The following is a 20,000-nucleotide window of genomic DNA, read 5'->3' as shown; positions in this document are numbered from 1 at the left end:
TTCCTGTAATTACGGAAACGCCTTCTGATCATTTACGTACGGGCTCCACAATGTCAAACTTCTTCCTGTCTTCAACCTGTTGGATCTGATAAACATATTCCACTGATGACTCGTAGAACATCTGTTTCTCCTTTTCCAGCTGTTCATCGGCCTTCACACACAAATACGTACACACACATTAAAACAAACACAATCTCTAAACATACACATATACACAAACAATTGTCTTTCTCTCTGTCTTTGATTCTCTCTGTATGCCTACGGATTACTCTCTTCTGCAATTCTGTGTCTCTCTGTCTCTCAGCATGTGTCTCTCTTTGTCTTTTTGACTCTCTCTCTCTCTCTCTCCATATGCACAAGAATTAAAGCAAAAAAATCTTTTGACTGATTCTTTTTTTCAGGCCAATGAATAGATGAGGTCATCATATTAGGGCATTGTCTGTCTATTGTTTCGGGAATCTTGCTTGTTTGTAGGTGACCAAATACTTACTTTTCACCATAATTTACCAATTAATTCATTAAAAATCCTACAATGTGATTTTCGGGATTTTCTTTCTTACTTTGTCTCTCATAGTTGAGGTATACCTATCATGTAAATTACAGGCCTCTCTCATCTTTTTAAGTGGGAGAACTTGCACAATTGGTGGCTGACTAAACACTTTTTTGCCCCACTGTATTTGTACTTAATTCTTAAAACCAGGATGGAGTAAACTTAAGGCTGGTCTCTGGACTTATTGGGATACCCATTTTTGTTACATTACTTTAATAATGTTTTCAGATTATTTTGCGTGTCTGTGTCAGGAGGGATCAAGTGGGCTGATTTTCACCCTGGGCATGTCATCGGAGAAACGCTCCTGTTCATCTCTCAAAAAAATGTGGAGGTTGTAAAATGTGCACTCCCCACTCTGGAGCTAAAAGAAACAAAAGAGTGGACGATGATCACATGAATTCATTTCACGTTTTAGTGGGTGCCCCAAGACACTGGAACCTTGCCCATGGGCCAGCTCTCCAGCACTGAACGACAGTCACCAGAACCAAGGAAAAGGGACCCGACAGGTCCCAGAAAGCCTAGGGTAGCAGAATGTGCACTCCACTCGACCATGCCACACCCATCTGTCATTGAACAGATTCCATTCCCACCACCCATCTGTCATTGAACGGCCGCTCTGTACCTGCCATGTCCAGGATGCCAGAGATCTAGACCATCACCTGACAAAATCAAGTGTCAGAGATGATAACTACGCCATCCCACATGTGGATGATATCACCTGCTTCTGGTTGGAGAACCTGGAGACCACGAAGTGTTGATGAAGTCTACTGGTGGTCTACTTTAAGTGTGTGACATATGACTTCTGAGGACGGTTCTGCTTAGAAAGCATGAAGACAGCTCTGAAGGACATTCACTGTGATAGCTTGTGAGAGCAGTCTCTCAAGACTAAATTGCTGTAAAGAGAATGAAAAATCTAATATAAATATTGAAAATAAAAAGTATCAAAGTATCGTGTTAACCAAAACACATTTTCCTTTTTAAAAAGTAAAGCTATTACTTTTGACTCACGTATGGTACGCATGATATATGTTCGGTCTCACTATCTGGTATCTGGGTTCGTCTCAAGGTTTCTTCCTCATCTTGTCTCAGGGAGTTTTCCCCACCACCCAGATACCAGATAGTGAGATCATACATGTATTGTATATATCATATATATATGGAAACTTGGGTACAAAACTCTTCTCAGCAATTTTAGTCCTCTGGCTTGCTCATTACAGACAACTTAATAAATCTACATATACATTTATAAATGGATACTTTTTATTTTCAAAAAATATATATTAGATTTTTCATTCTCTAGAATACTGCGTTGTGATAACATCTCTTGTTAGAAGTGATACATAAATAAGATGGCAACTAAATTAGAACGCATCTTTCTCTTTAGATGTGACCAAGAAGATACAGCTGGGAATTGCAGTTCAGTACAAAGTACAAAAAAACTTTGTACAAACATTTTGGGCACTAACCCCCATCCATCATCCATACGGACGTCTTCAAGATGAGCAAGTACTCTTACAGGAGCCTGGTCTCCACCCAGTGCTGAAGAGACAGCTCTGGTTCAACATCAATGGAACGATGGAAGCAGCAACACATCAATAAGGGGAGGGGCAACTTAACATATCATGCAGAACAGGAGTGCCACAAAATCTATGCGAGTAGTCTCGTCTGGTTGTTGGTGGTCTTTCAGCTGCTCCTGGCAAGGAGTCACCACAATGGACCATCTGGTTTGCACATACAAGCTTGGCACAAGCGTTTTATGGCGGATGCCCTTCCTGATGCGACCCGGGCCCCTCGGCATGGCAGGTGAAACACCTGCCACTGACCCCCCAGTGCCTGAGTAGTCTCTTCTGGTAGTCAAGTAATACTAATCTGCCTTGTCCGCTTATGCAGAAGGAACTGCATTTATCGCAGTATTAATCTGAGCAGGTGAGGGTTAGGGGCCCTGCTCGGGGGCCCAACAGTGGCAACTGTAGTAGTACGTGTGACCTTAAACGTGTGACCTTCTGATCAGTCTTATGATCCAGACAGCAAAAAGACTCCAACTTGTACTTCCCTTCCCTCTTACCTTCCACACAACACAAACCCACACCAACAGTAGAAGCCTGACAAAATGACATGAGCAAAACCCTCAAACCCCTGATGTTCCACTATCGAGGCAGCTAATTACATTTACATTTAGGCATTTGGCAGATGCTCTTATCCAGAGCGACTTACAAAAAATTCATTACAACTGTTAATGTTCCTTTAATAACAGTGTGTTATAGGGCTGAGGGGAGATCAGTGTGTGAATGGAGCTGAGCTCAGCACTCAGGACTATTGAACTACAAACTGTCCTTCTCAGCCGCTGGAGTACACTTTCCTTGTGGATTATTTTAACTTGGACTGGTGAGACGGCAGGGAGCTCCCTTCTCAGACTTTGGCTTTGATTGCAATCTTAATTAACTACTGGAAATTCAGACTTGGGTAATTTGGGGGTCGTGGGGTTGTTGGTCATGTTTAGAAAAATATATTTTGATGTTACAATACATATACCTACATTGGTGTGTATGTAGACTGAGTGCGTGTTTAGATGTGTTAATTGATTAGCCTGCTAAAGGATACCCTGGGGCCGTTTCATCGTCTATCGTCTAATTAGTACTTCACTTTTCCCTGTTCAGATCTTCTCTGATCCTTTACATGAGCTCTGACAGAAATCCAATCGTAACAACGAAGAACTGTAATCCCTGTAGAAATCTGTCTCTCTCTCAGACTCTCTGTCTGTCCTTCTCTCTCTCTATCAGTTTCTTGGTCCTTCCCTCTGTCTCTCTCTGTCTCCGTCTCTCTGTCTGTCTCACCTCCTGTAGTTGGGTCTCTTTCTTTTTGGACGACAGGTTCAGGTGCTTGTCCAGTTGAGAGTAATATTTCTCACTCTCCTTCTCAAACTTCTTACGTCGCTCCTGAAATACACACACACACACACACACACACACACACATTCTGAGCAGCTTTTTCCCAAGCCAGTGAGAAATAGAGAGACAGACAGATGAAATGAGACAGGGGGTGGGAGGGGGAGATGGTCTATCAGAAAGCCGTTGGAAAAATGACACGTGGAAAAGCTGCTGTGAGCCAGAGGTTGAATCAGAGCAATCCAAACGTTCCATACACGTGTGTTTGTGTGTGTGTGTGTGTGTGTGTGTTTTACTTACTTTTGTTACACCAATTTGATCTTTTCTAAACTTCTCCAGAGGTTTAATAAGCAGATCACAAGCGTTCTGCACCTACAGAGAGAGAGAGAGAGAGAGACCAAGAGGACAAAGACAGATGGACAAACAGTGAAAGAACACAAAGAGGACACAGAGAGGATGAGGCAGAAATAGAGACAAAAGACAGAAACAGAGACAAAAGACACACAAACAGATGGACAGACAGAGAGAGAGAGAGAGAGAGATTTTAACACAATTGAAACAATGTTAAACTTATTTACACGTCCTCATTTCTCTTCATGTGTCTGGTGTTATTCACATATTAACTTTTTTTTTTTGTAAATGACCTCCCACTAAGCCCCACCCCCACTATTAACAACACCTCCATTTAGTTTTTAGTTTATTGATTGACAGTCCTGTTTAAGGGTTATGATTTGCTCAGTTACTGTCCATCTTCACATCCTCCTGAGTGACGCTGGGTTTTTGTTTTTTGTTACTTTTTGTTATTAACTAAAGTTTAATTTGTTTTTCAGGGTCCATAGGTGTGTGTGTGTGTGTGTGTGTGTGTGTGTGTGTGTGTGTGTGTGTGCTGTGCTGCACCCTCCTCCTCCACCCTCCTGTGCCCTGGCGTGTTTTCCGTTTACTGATCGGTTCTGTGGTGGACATGTCTCCTCTTATCCTTTTCTCCTCAGTCTAGCTGCAGTGTTTTCTTGCGGTGTCGGTGGTGGTGTGCTGATCTGTGGCTCCTGTACCCTTTCGGTGGAGATGTTAGGGGCGGGGTCACTGTCAGCGCTGTATACTGTACAACTGTCTGGTTTATAGTGATGTCAGTGTTCATGTCAGCGCCGGGTGAGGTGTGTGTGTCCCTGTGGTGCCGGTGTGTTTAAGACAGACCTTTATAAGTTCTGACTCGGGTATGTCGCTGCTCCGGGGGTCGATGAGGCCTGCAGCAGGCTCGGGCTCCTCGGTGTTCTCCGTCTAGCTGTCCCCATGCTGCTGTATACCGTCCGAGTCGTCCCCTGAGCTCCCTAGCTAAACAGCTCCGTGGGGACAGCTCAGACGTTTATGTCCAACATCCCCGCGTTTAAAACACCTAAGCCGCTCCATGGTGGCAAAAAGAATGTACCTGATTCCTTCCTCTTTACACTTGAAGTTTATAGTGTGTGTTCCTTCTTTGTCATTTAAAGTCATTAAAATCTGCCGGCGGGAGGACGGGATAGCTCTCATGGGGCTGATGAACTTCCTGAAGCGGGTGAGCTCCTTCATAAACAGGGGCATGTTGGATATTACCACTCGTGTAGCAGGGCGAGACAGAGGGGTGAGTGTCAGTAGGTCAGATCATTTCACACATATTCCGCTCTTCGTCAGGAGCTCACAAGATTTGACTTTGTCAGAAACACCACCACCGCTTTGTTCATCCTGGAGGCAGAGTAGATGTTCTCACATCTCTCCCACCGCTGGCAGCACCTCCTCCGCCTGTACACCGTCCTACAGCACACACCGGACGCCATGTCGGAGCGACAGAGTCTCAACACCAGTCTCAGAGGCCATGGTGCCTTGTAACTTTTTTTTTTGTTGTAAAATTCACAACTTGGCAAGACACCAAAGAGCCTTCTACACACTTTCCTCATACCCAGGGAAAGAGAAGCAAAGAAACAAAGAGAGAAACAGACAGACAGAGTGACAGAAAGAGACAGACAGTTACATAATGTCAATGTGTGCATCAATGTTTCTTCTCTTAATGAAGAACAGAAGTCCCCACAAGAATAGGAAAGAACCGATATCTGAAAGAGTTGGGACTTAAGGAATTGGACCTTGTGTGCAGGTCCCCACGAGGAAAACGTCTTCAACACGCAAACTAAAGCAGCTGAAATGCTTTCTTGGTATTCGTTAAGTTAAAGTCTGGGTTCGACTCGGGTGCAGCACCAATCAGGATTATTCACTTCACAACAGGATTATATTAGTGATGGTCCTCATAATGCTGGTTACACCAGGACTGTGTGTGTATGTGTGAGAATGTGTATGTAGTGGAACAGGTTTGTGCTGTATGTATGGTGTAGAATCATTCATCACCACCATTGTTTCCTGATCAACAGGTCCTGCTGCATGCTAACACGCTAACACGCTAACACATTCCTGTAACTGTACACTACAGCTGTGTTTACACACAGACAATATTTCCTCAGTCTGGATAAAATCATCCTGATTCGAGATTGTATACACACACATGCTGAGTGTTTCAGAGGAATATCACTTTTTCACTGAGTCTACAGAAGAAGAAGAAGAAGAAGAAACTGCTGAATCTTTCCATCAGGTGTCCCGTCTTTACCCGATGAATCCCACCTTCTGCGTTGTGATTGGTTACAAGAATTCCTTCTCATCTTTGATTGGTTAGAACCTTTGCTTCTGACCCTCTGATCAGGAACAGAAGCTAAATTTACCCTGAGTGTCGTCGTGTCACCTAAAGTTACCCCCACTGGGGCAAATACGTGCAGAAACAGTAGATTTACTGTGATTACAAAGAAATGATCAGATCAAGTGTTTACCATGGATAATATTTACAAATCGTTAAAAGTTTATACCCCCTTCCTCCCCATCCACCCCCCCTCAAAATTAAAATAAATAAACAATTAATTAAATAAATAATAAAAAAATCTTATAGTACATTCATTCGGGTCGGGCCAGACTGTTCTGACAGATGGGGTCACATGATTGTTGGTGTGTGTGTGTGTGTGTGTGTGTGTGTGTGTGTGTGTGTGATGATAAGTGACATTAGCAGACAGCAAGATGATTGGCAGCTGCACTGTAAACAGGAAGTCTATCCACCAACCAGCATCATTCTGTCCTCCTCCACTTCCTGAAGCAGACCAGCGAACTCTCGGAACGACTCAGCTGCAACACACACCCACACACACACACACATATATATACAAAATGAAGTCCAGGCAGGCACACATACTGAAATAAACACTTATACATAAACACCATATAAGGACACATACTAAGATCAAAAGTGAGCTAGCACACACACACACACACACACACACACACACACACACACACACACACACACACACACAATAACAGTTTAAGACACATTAAAATAAACACACACCTGGAAACAGATACACACCCACATACACAAACACACTGTTTAAACACACACACACACACACACACACACACACAGAAATAAGTAAACAGTTATGAAAATACTCACAGACACATCTTACACAAATATGCAAACACACACACACACACACACACACACACACACAGCAATACCAAATAGTTATAAAAATACACACTCAGGCAAATGTGTATACACACACACAGTCACACACACATACACACACACGTTCATTCCGCACACAATAAACATATCACAGTGATGTAAAACACACAGCTGCTTCAAACACTCCAATCAGGTAACAACCTGAAGGGCGTCCGGCCAATCAGAGCGCAGCGTGTGAATCATGTGACTCACCGATGTTCATTTCGTCATCAGTTAACGTGTCGCCAATGAAGTCGAACTGAAACGACTGCAGGGTTTGAGAGAACTTTTGTACCGCCAGAGAGTAGCCTATAAACACAAACACACACACACACAGAGAGAGACAGAATGAGTTTATGACTGTACAGCTATAAACACACACACACACACACACAGGGAGATGATTACAAACTTTACTGCCTGAAAAACAACCAGAGGAAACGTAGGCATCGACCCAGAATGGTGCAAGGACTCTGTATTACTTTACCGCGTACCATTCTGAGCCCCGCCCCCATCCCAGCATACAGACCCCTCCTCCGGCGCTTCATCCTGGTTTTGAGACGGGTAAAATCCTGGCCATCAGCTCCCCAGGAGTTTGTGGATCATGCTGACTGACACGTGTTCATGTTCATGAAAGCTGCAACAAACAGCATCTCCACTGGCACTCGTAGAACTATACGACATCACTGACCAGCTACATCAGCAAGTGGATCTCCATACGCTGCAACCAGAAGTCGTGGATGACTGCAGAGGTGTATGAACCCAAGAGGTGATAAAGCGGCCCTGAGAACAGCAAGGACCAAACAGTCCCGAAAAACAAAGCGCAGACACACACTCCCAGAGAATCCACGAGCACTTCCAGGAGAGCGGCGACACACAGCGCATGTGGCAGGCCATCACTGAATAATTTTCATGCTCGATTTGAGGTGCAGAATTTTGATGTTGACCAGGTACCCCACCACAGTGACCCCAATAAAGGCTGCTGGAGACAACACTCCTGTTCTCAGAGAATGTGCAGACCAGCTAGCAAATGTTCTTATGGGCATCTTGAACATCTCGCTGAGGCTATGACTAGCGTTCCCATACTCCAAAGATGTCCGGTGTCCTGCCACGACAACTACGTCCGGCACACCCACACTCACCCATCATGAAGTGCTTTAAGTTACACCCTTCTGTCCCCCCTCAATGGACCTACTGCAGTTCCTGTTTTGTACCTAACTGCACTAAAAGAGACGGCATCACCAACTGGCCCCGACACACCTGGACAATAAGGACACATATGTACGAATGCTGTTGGCTCAGTGCTAGGTTTCTTACCTGCAATGTGGTAGTCCCAGGTTTGATTTCCAGCCCATGGCCAAATCTCAGCCACTGGCTGCAGTGCCGGTCCCAAGCCCAGATAAAAAGAAATTGTTGTATCAGGAAGGGCATCTGCCGTAAAACCTATGCCAAGTTGTTATGCGGATGGGTTGGTCTGCTGTTGTGTATAAATGCTGTTCAGAGACTTCTGGACTTCCTGACTCAGAGACCTCAATCAATCCGGATCAGGAGCAGCGACTCCAGCACTACCACATTGAGTGCTGAGGTCCCTCAGGGCTGTGTGCTCAGTCCACTGCTGTTCACTCCACCACATCAAGTTCATGAAGACACGACTGTGGGGAGTCTCATCCACATAAACGACAAGTCAGTGTACAGAAAGGAGGAGTCCTGGAGCAGAACTAGCAACTGGTAAACAAAACGTAAAAGGTGGTTGCTGACTTTGGGCAAGCACATAAAGACTGCTCACTGCTGAATCTGAGAGCACCTCAGTGTTCACCTAGTCAATCATGACCAGGAAAGCTCAAGAGTGAAAAAAAGATCATCTCCCTTCTCCCAACCTCACAAGGTTCCACAGAGGGACTATAGAGAGCATCCTGAGGAGCTGCAGCACAACCTGGTTTAGAAAAACTCGGATCTCAGGTCCCTGGAGTGGAAAGTAAGGACAGCTGAGATGATCTGTAAGACCCCTCTTCATTCCATCGTAGACAATCACTTTGACTAGCACTGGGATCGTGTACTGGTGCTTGCACTCACGTTTTTTATGTACGATAGAGTTGTTTTAGTATAACGTTAGTCGTGTGTAGTTGTGTTTGGTTTTGATGCAGCACCATGGTCCTGGAGGAACGTTGTCTCATTTCACTTTGTACTGTATAGAGTCAAAATGAAAATAAAAGCTACTCTGACTTAATATCATCCCCCCCTGACACACACACACACACAATATACGGATGTACGTATATAAAGGTGAACACAAAACACGGATGTTAATGTGTGTGTTCAAAGAACATGGTGGTACAACACACACACATACACACAGTTCCTGACCACAGTACCGGAAATGTGATTAAAAGCACATATGCATACACCATCACACACACACACACACACATATCCACCCACACACACAATTGGAATACATCCTGTCCATTACTGTGTATTATATTACTCTGCCAATGTAGTTGCCACTTTAACAGCTGCTGCCTCTTTCTGCAGAGCTGGACAAACACACACACACACACACACACATACACACACATACAGAAAGTTCCTTTGTTGAGACTGACTTCACTCCACTCCTGCTTTCATAATAACAGGTGTTACATCAGTCACATCTTTCAAAATAACGATACAGTCTATAGTCTGATTTAATAGAAGAACTGCTGAAGCTCAAACTGCTAAAAAAGGCAACGCTGGTTCTGATGGAACGTAGTCAGAACACACAGTATGTCCATGTTTGTTGTGTATGGAATCTGTGTAGCTGCAGTGCGGTCAGGCTGTCCAAGTCACCCGTGTCCTCCACCAAAAACACCCACAACTGGCAAGTGAGCACCAGAACTGGACCACAGAGCGATGGGAGAAGGTGACCTGGCCCGGTGGATCACGTTTCAAGATGCAGTACAAGAAGACCAGCGAAGCCGGTGCGATGCTCTGGCCGATGTTCTGCTGGGAAACCTCACTCTGACACATCCCACCAACCTAAACCCTGTTACAAACCGAGTAACACCCCTTCATGGAGACGGTGTCCCCTGATGGACAGCAGTGTCCTCTAGTTACACACTGCACACATTGTTCAGACTGCATTTTCCAGATCTCAGTCTGATCGACTGTGTGTGTGGGATGTGCTGGAAAAACAAGTACGATCCTCGGAGGCGCTACCTCACACACTTAAAGGACTTAAGGGATCTTCTGCTGACACACACAGACACACCTCCTCACTCAGATGAAAGCATGAAGGCCACGCCAAGTGTAAAAATAAAAACCTGAAAGCCCAGTACGTCTATAAACAGCCATGACTCTTCTCATCACGAAGGTTCAGAATGGACCTGGATCCTGAAAGACAAGGACACGTCGGCTTACAGCCTTAAACGGTTGAGAATTGTCTCCACTTCCACAAAACCCAAACACTGGCAGAATCACTGAATCATTCTGACGTTTGGAGGTTCAAGAAGACAAGAGAAGACAAGAAGGCGTGAAGGTTCACATTCACATGGGGTAACTATGTTCTCACCTTCTCGTCCTCCTGAGCCGTTCTGATCTGCAGCTTCTAATACACTGGAGAAACTAAATGTGTGTCCTGTTGCTGAACACACGTGACCATGACACACACTAACACGCTAAACACACACGTTGATTTATTCCCACTGCACAGAGTAGACTCCCGAGGGCTTAATTGTGAGAACCACAACTGAAACCACAATGGGGAACCTCTGAAAGTTTCTGAACGTCTGTGACACCACAGGCGAGGAAGAAAACCCTCGACACACACAAATACACTTCCCCAAAATAAAACGTGCAACTAGACACACATTCGCGCGCAGAGATTTCTTGCTGAAACGACAGAAAAAGAAGGAAAGAAAAATATATATATATATATATTTCCATAGAGAGAGAGAGAAACACAAAAAGAAGTATGTGTTTATATAAAGAGAGAGAGAGAGAGAGGAAGAGAGAGAGAGAGAGAGAAAGCGTGCTGGAGATCTGCACTGGAAGCTCTGCTGGAGTCGAGCAGGAAGTCACAAGGACGAGATGAGGAAGTCATCAAGGGCTTTTATTTGATGGAGTGAGACAACAAGAGCTAAAAGAGGAAGAGAACATCCGTAATCTATAGTCACACTTTACACAAAACTCACCATTCACACCTCACACACCTCACACACACACACACACACACATAGAGCAGTGCTCTGATGGAGGAGGCTCCAGGAGAAGGTTCTCAGAGAACCTCCACCTGCCGAGAGGGCTTATCTTTTCCTTCACTTCCCTCCATCCCTCTGTTTTTATTTCTCCACTTCTCAGAGCTGTAACCCTGATCACAGAGTCACGAGACCAAAGAAAGGAAGGAAACAAGAAGAACACTCTGTCTAAAAAAGAAAGAATGAAAGAATGGCAGAAACAAAAACTAACTTCTTTCTTTCTTTTGGTCGCCGTGTCAGTACATTTGGGGACAGTAAGTGCTGGTGAGATGTTACTATAGAAACGCTACAGGTTTATATTATGCGCTTGTTTCTATGGTAACAGCAGTAAATACTCAAAAGAGTATTGACATGAAAAATGAAAGAAGGAAGGATAACCTAGTTTCAAAGAAAGAAAGAAACAAAGTCGAGAAAAAATTAGATTAAAAGGAAACAAGACAAAATAAAAGATAGAAAACTAACCGAAACACAAACGAATTGAATCCAAGACGTCTGGTCCTTTTAGATATCTGACCTTGCCGTGACTTTGACTCTTTCTGGATTAATTCTAAAATCTAATCTCTTCCCCTGCCAGTCTGATCTTAAACTCTATATAAACCCTCAGCAGTCAAACTCCGCCCCCTCGGACCTTACGCTCGCGAGGACCACAGACTGACACAAAGACCCCGAGAACAGACGCCCGAGACAAGGAGAAGGTAACCGCGTGGAATAAAGGAATACTGAAAGTAAAAGGTGACCGTGCAGTGGGTGCTGAGCGCTCTGCTAGCTGAGTGTTAGCAGGCTGAAACGTGAGCGGTCATGTTAGCGTGAACAGTCGAAACTCCTCACTTCCTGTTCCTCGGCGGGATGTGGTGCCGAGTCAAACTACTTTTTAACAACAACCGTGGCGAAAAAGGTAAAGTACCAAAGACACACACACGCGCGTGCACACACAATCAGCGTTACGTACACACAGATCCATCAGTCCTGACTAGTGAATCCTGCGCGCTGATTGGTCGGGAGGTATTAATTAATTCTCTACAGCTGCAGCTCTCACACCAGGACAGGTTTATATTAAAGCGCTTGTTTCTATAGTAACGCTCACAAACACCTAGTGTTCACAAACGTATTGACACGGCCACCTTCTCTCTCTTTAAACACGTGCATCATCTACAGAAGGAGTCTCCAGTGTTACTGCAGGGGCACCAGGGGGCATCAGGGGACATCAGGGGACATCAGTGGGCATCAGGGGGCATCAGGAGACATCAGGGGTCACCAAGGCACATTTTCGCTTAGGGACATAAAGTTAACATCAAAAGCTTCCCTTGTACTGCGTCTCAGAGCGGTGTGGAGGGGGGGGTCTATCTGCCCTCTTCCACATACTGAACACACTGATACAGGAATAGATAGATAGATAGATAGATAGATAGATAGATAGATACAATGAGACACAATGATAAACAGACACCGAGAGACAGACAGATGGATAGACAGACAGAGATAGGGAGATAGACAGATACATATAGACAGATAGATAGAATGACAGACAGACAGGCGGACTGACACAATAATAAACAGACAGACAGATGGGTAGACAGACAGACAGACAGACAGATGGGTAGAGGTTTGTGCTCGGTGTGGGGGGAAGGGAGGGGTTTCTCCCCCCACCTTTTGTTGTTATTGTTGTTTCTCTGTATCAGTTTCTCCCGCGCTTACCTTTGATGGCGGTGATGACGTTATGTCCATCCTTAATGACGTCCTTGAGGAACTTGCTGGTCTTCTCGAGCTCGAGCTCGTAACTCTTGAGTCTGTCTCTGAAGTCCGGACTGTCTGAGTAACAGTCACTGAACTCGAGCGGAGGGTGTCCCATGGCGAGCACACACACACACACACACAGAGAGAGAGAGAGAGAGAGAGAGAGAGAGATGATGTGTATTATATAGTCACTGAAGGATAAAAGCGCTGATGACGTCACGACTGGCTCGGTACCGACGGGTCACGCGCGGAAGAAAGGCGAGCTCGGTTTGTAAACATCCCGGATGTGGGTGTGTGTGTGTGTGTGCGCGCGCGCGTGCGTGTAAAATCCAGCACGCTCACCCTGCTGTCCCGTGCAGAGCTCGTGCACAAGCGTCAGATCTGTCTCCTTAGCCCGAGATAAACCTGCACCGAGTGTGTGTGTGTGTGTGTGTGTGATCCTCTCCTACACTGGGTGAATTGGAGGATTGTCAAGAGCGGGGTAGGGCGAAGGGCAGGGTTGCCAGATTGGAGTGATTAAAGTCTGAGGTTTAAACAAACGAGGAGAGAAGGAAGGATGGAGTCACGTCACACCACACACCACCAGGTTATGGGTTCGATTCCCACCTCAGGGTCTGTCTGTCTGTGTGTGTGTGTGTGTGTGTGTGTGATGGATCGGAACCCCACCATGTGGCCCCTGTGATCCTGTAATACATAGCGATACAGACGATGAGTAAGTGAGAAGGAAGGAAAGTGTTCATGTAATGGAAGATCATATAGAGGCACTGTGGCCTCACACCTCCAGGGTCCGGGTTCGATTCCCTCCTCTGTCTGCATGGAGCTTGCATGTTCTCCCCGTGCTTGGTGGGTTCCTTCGGGTACTCCGGTTTCCTCCCACAGTCCAAAGACCTGCAGATTAGGATAACTACCTGGAGTGTGTGAATGAGTGTGTATGTGTGTGTGTGTGTGTGTGCGTGCACTGAGATGGATTGGCACCCTGTCCAGGGTGTATCCCACCTTGTGCTCCAAGTCTCCTGGGATAGGCTCCAGGCCCCTGCAACTCTGTATACAGGATTAAGTGGTATAGACGATGAGTGAGTGAGGAAATGGTGTATTAGAGGTTGAACTGCTTGATCTGGCATCCCGGGGCACAGGCTCCAGCCCTCCTACACTTCAGTCCTGCTCTTAAAGGGGAAGGCAGAGGGCAGGGACAACAGCTTTATTGTTCATTTGGGGACCAAAAAAACCCTAATTAATGCAACCGACATTTCTGTAAAATACCCAGACCTGTGTGTGTGTGTGTGTGTGTGACATCAACCCACATGATGGGAGTGTGAAGGGCAGAACTTTTATACTATTGAAAATCATAAATTATAATTATGAATCTGTAATATTTTACTGCTTTTCATAAGGATGGAGTGACATTGTGTAGAACTCATCGTCGTCTCTTCTATACCACTTCATCCTGCATTTAGGGTCACGGGGGCGGAGCCTATCACAGGAGACTTAGGGCATGAGGCAGGGTCCACCATTGACAGGGTGCCAATCCATCTCAGGGCACACACACATACTACACGCAATTTGGGAACGCCAATCAACCCAACCAACATGTCTTTGGACTGTGGGAGGACACCGTAGTACACAGAGGAAACTCACCACATGCAAACTTCCTGCACACAGAGACGGGAATCGAGTCTGGCCGGGAATCGAACCCGGACCCTGGAGGTGCAAGGCGACAGTGCTAACCACTACACCACCGTGCCATCCCATTCTTGTTTATTGATTTTTTTTCTTGTTGAAATATATATATATTTTAAATATATGCTTAAAATAAATGTATTAATAATTGTGAACTCTTTTATGACTTTATCATTGCATGATAATTTTCCTTTTGGTTGGTGATGAGAGGATTTTAATCAGGGTTTCAGTGCCTCTCCTGGTTCTGGTTGTTCTCGTACCTAAACACTGATCCACAGTTCAGGGAGTGTGTAGAAGAACACGACACACAGTGAATAGTGATGATGCTCAAAATTGGACTCAGTGTGTAATTACAGGCACGGGACTTCTCCCGGAGTCGTCACACTCCGTCACACACCCTAACACTTCTGTCTCGTCACACCTGAATTACCTGAATTATAGCTTGTGTATAGCTTCCTTGTGTTCAGGATTCCGTCTTTATGGTTTTATCAGGTGTGTTTAAGAAATTCAGGCTGTTTGTGATTACAAAACCAATAAAAAAAAAAGTTGTGGTGTTTAATATCCTGGTTAAGAAGCTAATCACATTTTACTGACTTTGCCTGTGTGAAAACCAAACACTGTTCAAAGAATGGAAATAAATAATTAATTCAATTTTATTTTATTTTATCTGTATAATATCATTTTTAACAATGCTGATTGTCGCAAAACAGAATCAAAAGAAAATTATGGAAATGAGTATGAAATCTGAGAAAAAATATGTAAAAATCTAAATATGTAAAAAATGATCAGATCAGATTGAACCATTCCTGTTTGTGAACAAATTAAATCATAACAGACTTTAGGCAAATTTTTACTCCACAAGTCAGAGATTTGCGCAGGAACTTTTTTTTTTTTGCAAATGCGCAATTTCAACGCGCTTTTGATCCGCGCGAGTGTCCGCGTGTCGCTTCAGCTTTGTCGACGTAGCCTATTTGGTGACGTCACAACATCCGGGTTCTCAGAAGAAACATGGCGGAAGCGGACGAGTTAAATAAACCCCTGGTAAGAGAAGCTGGCGCGTTTTATTTACACTTATGATTCTGACTAGTTAATAAGCGAACTAGAATGCGTGTTAAACTGTATAAATGTAAAAACATTTCTTTCTGGCTGAGGTACTGTTTGTCTGTGTGGTCTGTGTTGTCTTTGGTATTTTAGCCGCACCCGTTTTCTGGTTTCTTAACTATGATTGGTTATTTATTTTCCCGCCTCCTGTTTGTCTCAATCACGAGACCATAAAAAACTATTCAAATTGAATAAAAAAGTGAAAATTAACATTATTTAATTAGTCAGTTAAACTTAAGTTTGATTATTGAATTTTGTATAGATATATAAGTCAGTCTTCTTGTTTTATTGTTCGGTATCAAAAAATCAGCGTGTTGTCAAATTGTCCAATCATCTGGCTGTTCCTGAGTCTGACCAGCCAATGAACGCAGAGGAGGCGGGGTTTGACCGGATTATGGGTAGGGAAAAAAGCTCCTCAAGGTAGCTGTCAGGAATAATCGATAAATATTCGCGTTAAACCAGTTAGTAGCAAAAAATACTATAGAACTACTTCTATTTTATAGAAGGTACCCTTTGTATGAGATAAAATGACATTTATGTTAATAATTGTTAATCAAATCTATTTTGCTCTGACGCAAAAGTTTGTGCACCCACAGCGTGTTAAATAAACAAAATGACTGAATATTAATAAATATAATATTATTATCGAGTTCATGTGTGTATACAAACATTTTGAGAACGTCTTAGAAACATTAAATAACTGAATGTTTATTAAGCTGTGTGTGTTTAATCTGTTCAATCACATAAAACATCTGCAGTACTTATAGTGTTATAAACACTTATGTGGAGGATTTAGTAATCTACAAACCCGATTCCAAAAAAGTGGAGACAGGTAGCAATAAGAGGCCGGAAAAGTTTAATGTACATCTAAGAATCAGCTGGAGGTCAATTGGCAACATGATTGGGTATAAAGAGATCCTCTCAGAGTGCCAGTGTCTCTCAGAAGTCACGATGGACATCACCGATTCCCCCAATGCGGCGAAAGATATTGGCGCATAATCGGAAAGGAGTTTCTTTTAAAAAAAGTGTTTAAAGTTAAACCCAAAGATTCAGAGAATCTGGAACAATTTCTGTGCGTAAGGGTCAAGGCCGGAAGACCATACTGATCTTCGGGCCCTTAGACGGCACTGCATCACATACAGGAATTCTACTGCAATGGAAATCACAATATGGGCTCAGGAATACGTCCAGAAAACATTGTCAATGAACACAATCCGCCGTGCCATTCACCGTTGCCGGCTAAAACTCTATAGGTCCAAAAAAAAGCCATGACATGATCCAAAAGCGCAGGCCAAGGCTCATTTAAAATGGACCGTGGCAAAGTGGAAAACTGTTCTGTGGTCAGACGAATCAAAATTTGAAGTTCTTTTTGGGAAACTGGGAAGCCATGTCGTCAGGACTAAAGAGGACAAGGACAACCCAAGTTGTTATCAGCGCTCAGTTCAGAAGCCTGCATCTCTGATGGTATGGGGTTGCATAAGTGCGTGTGGGATGGGCAGCTTACACATCTGGAAAGGCACCATTAATGCTGAAAGGTACATCCAAGTTCTAGAACAACTTTTTTTGGAATCTGGTTTGTACTTTAAAATAATCTACTAATGCGCTACTGTCTCAATGTAAACAAACAACTGCACCTGTACAAAAACCGTTCACAAGCTGCGATACTCACCAAAGGACGTTACTCTATTGATCAGCAGGGGGCACAAACTTTAGCTTCAGGCCTCCTAAAAAAAGTCTTCAAAAGAGCTTTTGCTTAATATCTACAGTATTTTAAAAAAAGAAAGGTTTAGTCTGTACATCAGTCAGAACTCGCTCTGTCAATGATGTCTTTACGTTTCATATACAGGAGGACCGGAAACCAGTTTTCTGTCTGTTTGTCTGTTAGACAGATTCTGTTACGTCATCACACAAAACTGTCTAGACAGAATATAATGAATCTCCTGCAGTCCTTAGATCTCTACCTGAAGTTTAATCTGCACCATCAGTGAATCTAAATGTGGAGTAAAAGTGATGTTATGAACAGTTATGTGTGGGATTTAATAATCTACTGTAAAATAATCTACTAATGCGCTACTGTCTCAATGTAAACAAACACCTGCAACAATAGATATTAATTAGAAAAGATAAAGTGAATATTTTGACTGGGATTAGTTCATATTTTCACTTTGGCTGAAATAACAGCGCTGAAGTGGTATAAGTGAATTTTAACACGCTGGAGTGGTTTTAAGACAAAACTTCATCTTTATCCTTTTATCTACTTTTTCCATTTCTCATCTGTGATTCACTCTCCGATTACCGAACAGGGAGTGTATTTGTCTGAGCACCAAAGAAGGACAACTTAGTGTAAACAAGAACTTCTCTATATCCTTTCTTTTCCGTTGATTGTAATAAGTGGAAATTACAGTAGATTTAAAATCTTACTTAAAACTCAGTGCATTTTGTACAATTTACTAATATTCAACCACAAATCCAGTGAAAACCAAATATGAAATTACAGTAGATTTAAAATTTTGCTGTTAACTGGGTACATTTTGAAAAGATTATCTAATATTTAGCCCCAAATCCAGTGGAAACCTATAATGTTCACACATCAAACAAAATTTTTTGTGAAATTACAGTTTTAAAAAACTGTATCTACAAACTCTTAAGATTAATGGGGTGTAAACTTTTGACACAGCAGCTGGGTTTACTAAATTGTGTGTCTGTCTGAGTGTTTCATGCTGGTTATCTGTGAGATCAGGTAAAAGGGACCTCTAGTGGACATATTCCGGACTGCACTTTAACAAACGGACGTGATAAGATGTGTAAATAAAGAGTACAAGCATGAACATTTTTTGTTGTCATTTTAAAGCTTATCCTGAGTCTGTGTGTGTGCAGTTCGCAGGGTTATCAGATGTCTCCATAGCAGACGATATCCCGGTGGAGGGTGAGATCAACGTGCCGATGAGCTCCCTGAGTGCCAACGATGAAATCTCAACTCTGGATGAACCTGTGAAGGACACTATAGTACGTTTCTTCAAAATGCACATATTGACATTTAAATGCTTTTGAAGTCAAATTTGTGATCAGTTTGGCAGTTTAACATGAAATTCAAAAGATCAAACAGTGACATGAACAAAATTTATTAAATCAGATAAACACAGCAGGTAAGACCATGACATCTAGTGGACATATTCTGAACTGCAGTTCTGAACAAACAGACATGATGAGTTTTAATAAATAATACAAGCATGAAAATGTATTTTTGTTAAAATTTTGTTAAGCTGTGTGTGTGTGTGTGTAGCTGAGGGATTTGAAGGCGGTAGGTCAGAAGTTTGTGCACGTGATGTATCCAAAGAAGAGCTCCGCTTTACTGCGAGACTGTGAGTAGACGCCCACCTCAAAGCGCATCATCACTCACTCTGATTGGTTAACGAGTTGTTCATGTTCTGACACACAGCGTAATGTGTGTGTGTTTGTTCCTGTAGGGGATTTGTGGGGACCTTTGCTGCTGTGTGTCGCCCTGGCTTTGTAAGTAACACACACACTCAGAACAAACAGGAGTTTGATAAACTTACGAGGCACAACTTCCAACCTGTCTCTCTCTCTCTCTCTCTCTCTCTCTCTCTCTCTCTCTCTCTGTGTGTGTGTGTGTGTGTGTGTGTGTGTGTGTGTGTGTGTCAGGATGCTGCAGGGTGGGACTGCAGACAGTAAGGACGACGGCGGTCCTCAGTTTGCTGAAGTCTTTGTTATCGTCTGGTTCGGTTCCATCATCATCACAGTCAACTCCAAACTTCTGGGAGGAACCATGTGAGTAACTGACAGGCCTGACCGACCAATCACGGTGACTGTCTTTGAAAAAAAAACAACAACCACACTTACCCTCGTGTGTGTGTGTGTGTAGCTCATTCTTCCAGAGCCTGTGTGTGTTGGGTTACTGTATCCTCCCCTTGACGGCGGCCATGTTGGTTTGTCGTCTCGTCCTGCTCAGCTCCAACGGACTGCTCAGCTTCATCGTTCGACTCGTGGTCGTCACCGCCTCCTTCGGCTGGTCAACCTTCGGTACTCTACTCTACTGTTAGAACTTAGAACTTAGTAACTTTAGTTGTAGTAACACAACTCGCCACAAGATGGCACTTTTATCCACTTGAAGCTCTGAAGTGAAAACCTAAACTCTGTGTGTGTGTGTGTGTGTGTGTGTGTGTGTGTGTTTTTCCCTCACAGCCTCCACAGCGTTCCTCGCCGACAGCCAGCCACCCAATCGTAAAGCT

The 20,000-nt window shown here is 43.7% G+C and overlaps 2 protein-coding genes across 3 annotated transcripts in view; one reads left to right on the top strand and one right to left on the bottom strand.

Annotated features, from left to right (window-relative positions):
- ophn1 (oligophrenin 1) overlaps positions 1 to 13,435 on the bottom strand; it is a 40,153-nt gene extending 26,718 nt beyond the window's left edge. For both annotated transcript variants that reach the window (XM_053484710.1, XM_053484711.1), the window contains exons 1-6: positions 12,934 to 13,435; positions 7,220 to 7,315; positions 6,563 to 6,624; positions 3,736 to 3,807; positions 3,385 to 3,486; positions 41 to 151 (exon numbers count right to left, since the gene is read on the bottom strand). In XM_053484710.1, coding sequence (XP_053340685.1) covers positions 41 to 151; positions 3,385 to 3,486; positions 3,736 to 3,807; positions 6,563 to 6,624; positions 7,220 to 7,315; positions 12,934 to 13,087 — 597 coding nt within the window. In that variant the 5' untranslated portion in view covers positions 13,088 to 13,435. The remainder of the gene's footprint in view (positions 1 to 40; positions 152 to 3,384; positions 3,487 to 3,735; positions 3,808 to 6,562; positions 6,625 to 7,219; positions 7,316 to 12,933) is intronic.
- A 2,171-nt stretch (positions 13,436 to 15,606) lies between these two features.
- Positions 15,607 to 20,000, top strand: part of yipf6 (Yip1 domain family, member 6) — a 5,219-nt gene continuing 825 nt past the window's right edge. The window contains exons 1-7 of the mRNA XM_053485651.1: positions 15,607 to 15,690; positions 18,628 to 18,756; positions 19,034 to 19,112; positions 19,218 to 19,260; positions 19,414 to 19,539; positions 19,634 to 19,791; positions 19,954 to 20,000. The exon at positions 19,954 to 20,000 is cut by the window's right edge and continues 825 nt beyond it. Of these exons, the coding sequence (XP_053341626.1) occupies positions 15,658 to 15,690; positions 18,628 to 18,756; positions 19,034 to 19,112; positions 19,218 to 19,260; positions 19,414 to 19,539; positions 19,634 to 19,791; positions 19,954 to 20,000 (615 nt within the window). The 5' untranslated portion in view covers positions 15,607 to 15,657. The remainder of the gene's footprint in view (positions 15,691 to 18,627; positions 18,757 to 19,033; positions 19,113 to 19,217; positions 19,261 to 19,413; positions 19,540 to 19,633; positions 19,792 to 19,953) is intronic.

This window comes from Clarias gariepinus, chromosome 24 (assembly GCF_024256425.1).
Source record: "Clarias gariepinus isolate MV-2021 ecotype Netherlands chromosome 24, CGAR_prim_01v2, whole genome shotgun sequence".
NCBI lineage: Eukaryota > Metazoa > Chordata > Actinopteri > Siluriformes > Clariidae > Clarias > Clarias gariepinus.
Note: the sequence above shows the minus strand (reverse complement) of the source record. Positions and strands in the feature narration are given on the sequence as shown.